The sequence below is a fragment of the Suricata suricatta genome, chromosome 16 (assembly GCF_006229205.1).
Source record: "Suricata suricatta isolate VVHF042 chromosome 16, meerkat_22Aug2017_6uvM2_HiC, whole genome shotgun sequence".
Lineage (NCBI taxonomy): Eukaryota > Metazoa > Chordata > Mammalia > Carnivora > Herpestidae > Suricata > Suricata suricatta.
In genome coordinates, this window is record NC_043715.1 from 15786418 (window position 1) to 15798584 (window position 12167).

Below are 12167 nucleotides of genomic sequence, written 5' to 3' on the forward strand. Positions count from 1 at the left end.
TGTGTCTCGGGAACAATGTTCACTCCATGCGTTGGGGTTACCCACCACCCCTAGCAAGCTGCAGCCTCCAGCAAGAACGGGCAGAGGGACAGCCAGGTGAGATCTGACTGGGGCCCCTACACAGAGACGCCCGAACCTGGGAAATAGCTCTTCTTCTCCAAGACCTTCAAGAACATCTCGGGCACTAACAAGCAACTTGCCTTGTGCATTAAATACACTTTAGCTCCACTACATGAGATGCAGAGCCCAAGCTGACCGTGCAAAGTGGCGGCAAGGAATTAGGGCACTGCACTGGTCCATATCACAACCAGAAAGCTCTTAAAAAGCCAAATTGGATTCAATTCAAATCAAATTATGATAACATTCTGCTAAAAACCACTCAATAGCTTTATGCTTCTTAGGATGAGGTCCAGAATCCTCAGCAAGCTCTTGGAGGCTGTGTGGTGTGAGCCGAGCCGCCCCTGCGGCCTCACCGGCCACCACTCTCCTTCCTGCTCTCCACGTTCCACGGGCCACCTCTGTCCACACTGCAGGCCGTGCTCACTCCCACCTTGAAGCCTCTGCATAAGGGAGCCCTCGGCCTTGCACTCAGCTGCCCTGCTCCTGCATCTCCCCACACCTCCACCTTGGCCCACCCAAACTCTTCAGCTCTGGTGGGTCTCAGCTTCCTCGAAGAAACCTTCTCTGGCCCCCAGCTGAAGTGAGACTCCCCTAAAGTTCAGGAATCTCATATCACCCAGTAGTTTTCCTTCATAGCTTTGGTCATAATTACAGTTACATAATTATTTCTGCATTTGCTTGTCTCATGTCTAACATCCCTGCCCCCACCAAGTAAATCACAAGCTCCTAGGAGAAGAGACCATATGAATTTTGCCCCCACCATCTGGCTAGCACCTGGTCCAAGACCTAGTACATACCAGGTGCTCAGTTACAGATATACGTGCAGAATGAGTGAATAATTCATGTTTCCTCCTTGCACCAAAAGTACCCAAAGCACTACTCAGTCCAGAAAGGTTTCTCAAGTCAAAGCCCATCCAATCACTGAGATTCCACCCAATTGCCTTTGCATTAGAATTCAAATCTCACTCCCTCGAAGCTACAGAAAACCTATTTGGGGCCTGGAAAGTGCCATAGTTACATCACATTTAATGAGAAAACTTATGGAGAAACCCAGCCCATCTCAGACCTCAGACTTCATGAAATAATTTCCTGCTAGATCCAAAGGTGACTAATTTCAGACTAGATCAAAAGAAACAAAGTGCCCTCATTCAGGACAGAGTGGGAGATACTCCAATTTTCCTGCCTCGGTCTCTATGTTCCTAGCGTGAATCTCTAAGACATACAGCCCCCTTTCTCAACCAATACCGTCTTGTACAAGACACCTTCAAGCTCCCCAGGAAGTTTAACTGTATTGGGAGGAAAAATGGGCCCAAGTAACATTTAATAAACAACTTATTTTCCAGAGCCCATGTGGGATGAAACCATATTTTCTCTGCTCTCAAAGCAAACAGCAACACACTTATAAAGACTTGACATTTATTTTGGTCCCTTATCAGAAAGTTGTCCTTAAAAAATCACGTCACCGTTTTGATCATGCGAAGAACTGTTAAGAGGAATCAGGGCTGGCTGAGTGGTACCCAAACCCAGGTACTTGGGAGAGAACCAAGCCCTGGGTACCTCCCCGTACCCTCACCCAGCTCTGCCCCACCCCGTCCCAGCACAGCCCTGGGGAGCAGGGCGGCACTCACCGTCTGTCACGGCGCTGCCATTAGGCACATTGCCCAGATCAACAGTTGGCCCGTCCAGGAAAATTGTCAGCTCACCGCCAGAGACAACACCGCCTTTGTTCTCCGTCTGCAGGTTCAGGGTCAGCTGCGTGTTCTCCACTGTTGAACACAAAAAGCAACAGAGATGGAGTAAAGCAAATGCACTCCAAGTTAAGATTTGGTAAGTGGTAAGCCCTCATTTAACCTACTCTGGCGTCCCCGGCAACATTTTTCTACATCTTAATATCTGTCTCGGGGCGTGGAAAGAATGGGAAGGAAGAGGTCTAACCTCATCACTGTTGTATTAGACAGGTGGGAAAAGGCTGTACTCTTGTTTTTCCAAACATTTTGTACCATTGGGCTAGCTACCTAATTTCTCCAGGACTTCTTTGCCTGCTCATACTTGCTGGACCGTGAGAGAGAAGAGCATAGAAAAACCGCAGGCATCTGGAGGAAGGAGTCGATGGACTATGGGGGCAAAAAGAAGAGAAACACGGCAGGAGACCTCGAGGCAATGTCATCAGGAGTCCTCTCTAGAGGAAGGATTTGCAGGGGCTTCTTCTCTTATTTGTGTTAGAAAGTATTATTTTGTTACTAATTTTCACTCCTGTGGATGTCTCACTTTGAAAAGAGGAAAAAAATATTAAGCAATAGAAGTTTAATAAACGTTAAGTCAGCTCCACAATTGTCCCCTGGCCCTGGGTTAGTCCGTAAGGAGAAACCAGCCCAAAGGGGACTCTGCGACAGAGGTGAGAAGGCACCTCGGAGTCACCGGCCCCTGGGACACCAGGCAAAATCAGCCTTGTGGGTGAGCAAAAAGAGTCGGGGAACCACAGCAAAAAATGGAATAAACCAGCACAAGGCAGATGCCCCAAACCCTACGTGGGCTGGAAACTGCGACACACGCACCCCCAACCCCCTGGCACCAGGCTGGACCACACAAACAGCTTCCACCCAAGCACACGTGACCCCCAACATCCCCCCCACACCCCCCAGCCACCAGGCTGGGCTGCACAGAAAAGCTTCCACCCAGTTACTGCCCGGGAGCTACCTCTAGTTCAGGGTCATTCTGTAATTACCAAGAGAGCAGCGTTTATGAGGATTTCCAAAGGGCACGCAGCCCTTCCAGGTCTCCCCACATCTTACAAAGCCAGACTAGGAAAGGGCCATATTCCAACCTCCCTCCCCACCCACCGTCCACCAAACCACTGCTTTATTTTATCTCTGAGTTGCCACTGTATCATTATAAGCTATCTCCCTGGTTCTCTAGAACAAGGCAGGGTATGCATAAATAAGGATCTCTGTGAGTACTTTCTAGAAATAACCTCTTCCCCCAACTAAAAAAGCCTGTGCCAAATCAAAATACAGAAACAGCCTTTTAAGAACTTAGGAAAAGTCTGGATCGATTCAAGGATCTACTATGATAATGTGGGAACCAGTTAACCCTTCGGGTTTTCAAGTTCTCCTAAGCATCTCTCCCTTCCCTTAATCTCTGTTCCCTGTAACGGATCTCTCCAAATCCTTTGGAGTCTGCTGCTATTTTCAGTCACTTTCACCCAGGGGCTTGGTGAGTTCCAAATATTTATATAAAATAACACTTGTAATCTGAAAACTAGTTCCCTCAAAAGTCCAGCAGTCAGGAAAGAACTGAGGCCTTTCAAGCACCCTTTGTCAGCCATGCAAATGAGCCACCCAGGATGTCGAGCCTCTAGCCCCAGCCTGGCTTTCAGATGACTGTGGTCCAGCCAATACATGGACTGCAACCTCATGAGAGATGCCCGGCCAGACTGCCCAGCTAAGGCACTCACAAATCTTGACTCACTGAAACCAGGGGATAACAAACGTTTATTATTGTTGTTTAAAAGAAAAGCCCAGGGATGTTTCCCTATGTATGATGCCGAAATCCAGGGCCCAAGTCCCTGGCAGGTAGTACCCACAGAGATTCAGGACGGGTGCCTGCCAGGGAGACCGAGTTCCAATCTCAGTTCTAGTACGTGGCACTTGCAGCTGTGCAAATTACTTAACATGAGCACTGGTCTCTCCACCGGTAATAGAGAAGCACCCACTGGGCTCCCAGTAAGCTGTCATTTTTAGTATCTCCCTGTTGACTTTCCTGTTTCTAGGCTGAAGAGTCCCATTTATCTTGGTCTATCTTGTTCACTGCAAAGTTGCACCTCTCTTGGCCTTTTGGAGCCTTTTCTGGGTTGTAAGTATCAAATTCCAAAAAGTCTTCCAGTGTGAGCTAAGTAACCATCTCAAGGACGAACTGTCTTCTCATCTTCTTTCTAAGACACTTCCTAAAGATGCCCAGCCTTTTGGATTCAGCACACCAGTCTTGGAAATGTGCTGGGATGAGTATTCCGGAAGGATTCCTTGATTCGTTTCTTAGTGTCTCCAAGGCCATTATTTTACAAATGTAGTGTGGGCATGTCCTCCCCTCCTTTCTGGAGGGGTGATAATGCTCAACAGGAAGGGAGAGGCAGCCCTCTTGTTGCTAATTTCAAACTCTTGACAGTCACAATGCCATGGTCCTCTGAAAGAAGCCACAAGCATAACCTGAATTTTTCTCTACATGGTCTCATCTCAAGGCTCCAACTTAGCTCTTCTCTTAGTTTACCCATTAATCATGCCCAAAAGAATCATTATATACCTGTAGGCTCAGAAACTACCTTGCAACGCCTTGAGATACATTTTACCTTAAAAAAAAAAACAAACAAACCCCGTGAGAGGACATCTTTCTTCTTTAAACGAAAGTTGGGAGACCATAATGCTCTAATGTTCTATTTACTAAAAAGAGAGAGTTGGAGAGATCTCTGGCCATCACTGTCATAACCAAGTGACGGAACGTAGCGCTGCTAAGAGCAAGACGTCCTGACACACATATTTCATGACATGATGCAGCATGAGGTATACAACATCGCTTCTTTTTAAGCAACTTTTTTAAGTTTATGTTTTATTTATTTTGAGAGAAACATAGAGACCAGGCGGGGGAGGGGCAGAGAGAGAGGGAGACAGAATCCCAAGCAGGCTCCAAGCTGTCAGCGCAGAGTCTGAAAGAGGGGCTCAAGCTCACCAACTGTGAGATCGTGACCTGAGCTGAAGTCGAGTCAGACACCTACCTAACCACCTGAGCCACCCAGACACCCACAACATCACTTTTAAAGTCTCCTCGCTAAAAGCATTCAGCCTGAGGTCCAAAGAAGCCAGTAAATCTCCTTCCCAATTTGTATGAAATCTGGGGAAAGAGAAACAAATTCGTGATACCAAGAAGAAGCAGTCAGACAAGTCCAGAATCTGGGATATCTATAGAATAAATATCCTGGACTCTTCAAAAAGACAATGTCATTAAATACACTGCTTTTTTCTAAAAAGAGGGGTGAAAGGCTCCCGGTGTCTCAGTCAGTTAAGCATCCATCCAACTCTTGATTTTGGCTCAGGTCACGATCTCATGTTTCGTGGGATTGAGCCCCACGTGGGGCTCAGCGCTAACAGCCAGAGCCTGATTGGGATTCTCTCTCTCACCTCTTCTCTCTCTGCCCCTCCCCAGCGCATGCACTGTCTCTCAAAATAACTAAAATTTTAAAAAACTTTAAAAAATAAAAAAAAAGCGGGGCAAGAAGGAACTCCTAGATTTAAAGAAACATAACCACCAAACACCACGCGATGTTTTACTAAACATCAGCTAGAAAAAAAATCTTTTTGGGGCAATTCGAGAAATTTACATCCAGGCTGGATATTAAATGATATCTGAAGTGACTGCTAATTCTCCTAGACTCAATAAGAACCTCTGGTTTTACATATGAACATCCTTATTCTCGGGAGATGCAAGAAGATTATGCAAGCATTCTCAGACGGTCTGACAGGAGAATACGCTGAAGCGTCGGGCACGCGGTGCCATGGTACCTGCAGTTTACCTTCAGTTCAGGAAGAAGCACGCACACACCCACAGGCTCACGCACAGCGGTCAAACTAAGGCGGCATTGCGCTGGCAAGGTCTAGGTGGACGGCCTCTGGGTGTTCGCTGTATTACTCGCTCCATTCTCCTGCATGTTTGAAATTTTCATAATAAAAAAGTTGGAGAATGGCTTTTTTAAATTGGCATGGCTATTAAAAAATTAAGCCTCTGAGAACAGAACACCCCATTATTCTCTGAGCCAGGGGAGCCCTACAATGCATAATGGGACCAAAGAAACCATTAGTTAATTGAGTGACAGACCTGAGCATACAGGGGAGGCTGAAAGGAGTAAGTGTGGCTGGAATCTCAGCTATAAATAGCAGCATTAGCCACTCGGTCTCCGGGGCCCTCGGGTTTCAGTACAGCCACACCGACGACTCCACAAAGGGCCTTTCTCCTGCAGCGTGTCTTCCCGCTGCCTGGTGAGGCATTGCTCAAAAACCAAAAAGCTGATGGAAAAACAGGTAAAGCACATTGATTTTGCCTAGGAAGCACACCTCGTCACACCCCTCTTCACCTCCGGTCACACAGTTCACGGACATGGACTGAGCACCTCCTCGTCTTGTCCCTAAGATTTAACAGACACAAACCAGACAAGACCCCCGTGCATGGGTGTTTCTATTCTCGTTGGGAGAGACAAACAATAAGCAGGTTTTTTAAAGAAAACTGCATAATCTGTTAGAAGGTAGGAGAAACACGAGCTGAGGAGAGCGTATGGTGAGCGCTGGAGGCAGGCGGAGGACCTACGGTCGTGAGAAAGTGTCCATGGGAAGGCGTCAACTAAGCAGAGACCAAAAGAAGGACAGGGCAGGGGAAGCCATGTAGGGATCCAGGGAAGAAGCTTCCAGGTGGAGAGAGAAGGAAGCACAGAGGCGCCACATGGGAGCACGCCTGGCCTGTGTGAGGAATGGCAGGGAGGCTGGTGTGGCTGGAATGGCAGAGGGAAGACAGGAGCAGGCCCTGAGGGCAGTGCGTAGGTAACCAGAGCCCACAAGGAGAGCCTTGGAGCTCCTGCAAGGTGTCTGCGGCTCACTCCGCGGAAGACTGGGAGCCATTAGGGGATCGTGAGCAAGGAAGGGACGTGACTGGCACTGTAGTGCAACCACTCCAGCCGCAGGAGGAGCAAGGGCAGAAGAAGCAGACGAGACCTGGTAGTAAGCAGTGCAATATTCCAGGCCAGAGCAGATGGTGGCTTGGGCCAAGGCCATAGCAGCGCCTCCCGGGAACACAGTGCTTAATGAAGACTCTACCCTGCCCTCCTCCCTAGCACGTGTTAGGAAAGGCCTACGACTCCCCACCAAGCACATGGACCCCCCAGACGCTTGGAATGAAAGCTTCAGGCAAGATGATGGGCAGGCGCTGCAAGAAACACCCACTTAGAGCATGGCCAGAGGAAGTCTGCTTCAGTTACGGCCAAACGGAACATATATAATGAAAATACTCTGCTGGCAGAAGGCTTCAGTTCTCTGAGAAAGCCAAAGTTCCAGTTAGCTTGTGCTAACATCAGCAATCCGCAAACGTACTTCTTCAGTTATGGGACTGCGCCCTTCTGGTCTGGTCTAAGTACTAACTGGGTATGCACACCTTACAATGCTGTGTTATGAAGGTCGACAGACCGCAGGAGAGCCAGACGTTAGACACTTGACAGGCTAGCACGCCACGAGAGACCAGCCGGCATTAGGCACCCCCAACTCATCAGAAAGGAAAAAGGAGAACCCAACTAGATCAAGCCTGTTGATCTGCCTGTGAGTTTACAGGAGACACAAGGGGACAGAGGAACATGTCAAAACACACTTCAGGGACATAAACAGCAAAATCCTTTAAAGATGAGAATATAAACAGTCCATTCTCTTCAAAAACAAATTCTTAAGGGGTAAAAAGATAAAGGAGAACATATTGGTTAAAAGGGACTGAAGAGACATATCAATATTATTTGTATCCTGATTGGAACAAACCAATGGTAGAAAAGAAACTTTGTTAGACAACTGGGGAAACGTTAAACCGGGCCAGATATTTGATGATACTTAAATAACTATCATTATGCTTTTTAAGTATGAAATTGGTATTATGGTTATGGGAGCGCCTAGCTTTTGGAACTGCATACTAAAATATCTATGGGTGAAATACACCTGGGATTTAAGGAAAAACAACCCAGTAGGCGGGAGGGTAACAAGAAAGATGTAACAGGAATGGCCATTTGGTAGATAGCTATGGGGCTGCTCTGTATGTAACAGACTCACAGGGGTCCGTGGACTATTTTTTCCACTTTCATGTATGCTTAACATCTTCTATCATAGTTTTTATTTTCAAGCCAGCATACCTGAGGCACAAACAGTGATAAAACCAACTAAAAAACGTGTAAGAATTCAACATCACATATGCACTTTGAAATACAAAAAGGTAGGGAATGTACGATTGAGCTGCTTCAGGAATAATTCCTACTCTTACTTTTCCTTCACTTCAAAGCCTCAGGTTTGCAAGTGGCTTCAGGTTAATAATTTCCTATTGGGAAGAGCAGTTACATGCAATAAAGATGAGTAATATTTTTCTAAGAGGTACTTTTTCCCTTTCTTGACTTGGACTTGTTAATATGCTTTTTGCATATGGTACTAATAAGTATAGATAAAAAGGGCATGGAAGTTGCCTTCCTTATTCCAACAAAAGAAAAATCTATGTAAACCAGAACTGCCCAACTGTGCCACTATTCATGTGACTCAGTTATGAAATCCAGAACTCCTTCCTGCCTGGACAGTTTCACTGCAGTGTGTGAAAGAACGTTCTACTTTAGACTCTTCTATCATCACTGCCCCTCCTGCTCCCACACCACGAAAACGTATGTGCATGTATACACGTATCTCTTAAAAGGAATGACCTTGTTTTTTTTTCTCTTCCTAACTCTGAAGACAAATGTAAGGATTTACCTGGAAATTCAAGGAAAATAAAACCAGACACAAAAGTAGGATACCTCTAAGGAAGCCTATGTACTCTCAGGTCAAGCATCTTGGAAGCCCAATGAAGATGTGATTGATTTGGGCCTTAACAGACCTGCTCAGTGGAACAAACAAATCTCCTTCCTGTCTCCATCTGCTGCCCGATCCCATAGGCCCATCAAAAGAAAGTGAAAATAAGCAGGGCATTCATTAACAGGTCAGTGTTCATTCTACACAGAGCCGTGAAACACTGGTGCACAGAGGAACGGAACCGGAGGAAATTCCAGAAGGGCAGAGAGTAAATAGTCTCCTTTCCATTCCCCGGCTCCCTGTAACTCACACACACACAGGATGGAGTGTAACCCAGGCTTGAAGAGAACACTCTTTCACGTTCCCTTTGCATTAAAGGAAGCCAGAGGCTTCCAGGATTTATTGTTATGATGTCTCTTTGGCTTCCACACTTAGCCAGAGCCTAAAAAGAGAAGTCTTTTCTAGCAAGCTAGCATCAGATCATAAACATTGGAATTCTTAAGGGGTAACAATGTTGACTCTGCTTCACTCCTCCCCTCCTTGGCCTCCATCACTGACAATTTTGCAGGGCCTTCCCAGAACACAGGGTGCAAGAAAGAGTCTACTTTGGCCTTGAAGCCTCTGCTGAACGCTACTGTTAGGAGTCCCACAGTGATCTCTATGTGAAAGTTTTGGTCTCCTGAGGATTCCATTAATTACTTTAAAAATAAAAACAGCTTCATTTTACAAAGCCAATTTGTACATTCTGATTTCACTCTTTCTTTCTTGTTCATTCACTCAAGAAGCATTATCTGGGCATGCACTATCTGCCTGACACTGTGCTAGAAGCTGGGTTATAATGAAGAATGAAAAGAGACTAAGTCTCTGCATTTAAGAACCTCACAAGTCAGAGAATCCAGCAGAGAAATGTAAAGTCGCAACGGTACTAACAGATTTCACGCGAGACGCCAGTGTCCCGTGAGCACTGGAGAGCTGGCCTCAGCAGTGGATCGGGCAAAGCCTCTGGAGGAATTGACAACTCAACTGTGCTCTCAAGTTCAGGGCACACAACTATCATGTTGAAGGGTGGGGTGGAGTGAAGTGGAGAGGAAGGCCATTTCAGGCGGAGGAAACACCAGGCAAAGGCCTTGCGGCACAATGGGCTGGAAAGTCGTGGGGAAACTGAACAGAGATGCGTGGGGCTAGAATGCAACTGTGATCCAAATGGGGTAGAAGATCCAGTTGGTGGCCATATACTGTAATGCCCTGTGGGTCTGCCATGTTGAAAAGTTCTTCTCTATCCTAAGAGCAGCAGCATGGTACTTAAGGATTTTAATCAAGGCGTGACAAAGTCAGTGTTGTGATTTCAAAAATCATTCTGTCTGCACACAAACTGGAAAAAAGACAGGACAGAAGTAAAATGGCCAAAGAAAACACAGCAGAGGTGGAGATGAAAGAGGTAGGCAGAGTTGCAGACTTGCAAAGGTAAAAACCAAGAGAACCTGAAAACAGATTATCAAAGTAAGTGGGCAAGGCGGATAGATACATCAAAGATGACTCAGAAGCTTCTAACTTACTTACCTGTACAAATGGTGAATATACACATTGAAATATGGAACAATGGAAGAGGATCAAGTCTGGGGAAGAGGCGATGAGGTTGGATTTGGACATGTTTCTGACATATCCACAAGGAGACAGCAGGAAAGTGGGTAGGTACGTAGCTATGGAGCTCAGAGGAGAGATCTGGGCTGGAGATTGAAATCTACGGGTTGGGGCACCTGGGTGGCTCAGTCGGTTAAGCGTCTGACTTTGGCTCAGGTCATGATCTCAAGTTTGTGGGTTTGAGCCCCGTGTCGGGCTCTGTGCTGACAGCTCAGAGCCTGAAGCCTGCTTCAGATTCTGTGTCTCCCTCTCTCTCTGACCCTCCCCTCCTTGTGCTGACTCTCTCTGTCTCTCAAAAATAAATTTAAAAACATTAAAAAAAAATTTTTTTTAATCTATGGGTCATCTGCACGTGGTGGTTATACATAAAGAGGAGGTACAGGTGGGAATGTGACCACAGAAGACGGCATAGTAGGAAACTCAGTTAACAGTCAAAAAGATGAAGACAACCTTGCAAAGACAGAGAACACTCAGAGAGGCAGCAGGAAAACCAGGAAGGATTCCTGAGAAGGCAGGAACCACGGGCTCTGAAGCATGGATGGAGAGTCCACTCTTAGACAGTAGGAGGGGGGACAGCGCCCCTACGAGAGGAAAGAGGGAGGAGGCATCCTCATTTCAGGACATGACAGATCCACCAACCATGATCATCCTTAGTTCTCTTGATTCATGCCAAAAGCCAATGCAGGAACAGACATTTTTCTTTACTTACAAAAAAATTGTGCATAGCATACACTTTTCAGAACTAGCTATTTATCACAGTCATCCATCAAATAAAGTACATTAGAGATAGAGTCTCTATTGAACCAACTGAGGGTCCTTTTAACACAATACATCTGTCTTGGTAAACCTCACCATTTGTCAAGCTGAAGCACATTCTTTAATTTTTTAAGCGATTCAGTGCCAATAAATACAGATCTGGGGAAGTAAAGTCTTTAGAATAAACTGTCAATCCATGAGTTACTGCCGCTTTGTCATCAGAGCTCCTGATCCCCAACAGGAGGAGAGTCCTCATCACCCATTAATGGCAATTCCTAGATTCCTAGACCAGAGCCACCCTATCGCTCATCGTTCTCCATGCCCTCATGGAACCTCAGCAGCCACACCGCCCCTCCCTGTGGCACAAGATCAAGGCCATGTTTATAAACACGGCAGGGGCGGGCTTCCAGTGCACAAACCTCCTTTTCAATGGTCTTTAAATACAAAATGTAGGAGCCCAGCTAGAAGAGAACTTTTATGGTTAAGATTCTGCTTTTAAAAAATCAGCAGTTAAAACTTCCAGTTATAAGATAAGTAATGACGGGGAATGTAATGTACAACATGGTGACTGGAATTAACACTGATCTATTTGAAAGTCACTAAGAGAGTAAATCCTAAAAGTTCTCATCAAAAGGAGAAAAACATGTTTTCATTTTTCTTTCCATATCTATGTGACGTAATGAATGTTAACTAAACTTGTGGTCATCATTTCATAATACAACAAAAATCTCCTTTTTAAAAAACTGCTTTTTTAAAATTACAACTTCCAGGCACCTGGATGGCTCAGTCAATTAACCGTCTGACTCTTGGTTTTGGCTCAGGTCATGATCTCAAGGTTCGTGGGTTCAAGCCCCACATCAGGCTCTGTGCTAACAGTGCAGAGCCTGCTTGAGATTCTCTCTCTCTCCCTCTCTCTCTCTGCCCCTCCACTCTACGTCTCTCTCACTCTCAAAATAAATAAAACTTTAAAATATAATAAAAATTAAAATACCAACTTCAGATGAGTGAAATATGCTATGCCACAATGAATACATGGATTCATGATTATCAAGAGTGCACAAGAACCTGGAAAAGTATTCATACTCCATA

At 45.8% G+C, this 12167-nt stretch overlaps 1 protein-coding gene across 3 annotated transcripts in view; it reads right to left on the reverse strand.

The window, feature by feature from the left end:
- The window catches only part of WWP2 (WW domain containing E3 ubiquitin protein ligase 2), a 138249-nt gene that overhangs the window by 81295 nt on the left and 44787 nt on the right, over positions 1-12167 (reverse strand). For all 3 annotated transcript variants that reach the window (XM_029924155.1, XM_029924156.1, XM_029924157.1), the window contains one exon: positions 1749-1886. In XM_029924155.1, the coding sequence (XP_029780015.1) occupies positions 1749-1886 (138 nt within the window). The remainder of the gene's footprint in view (positions 1-1748; positions 1887-12167) is intronic.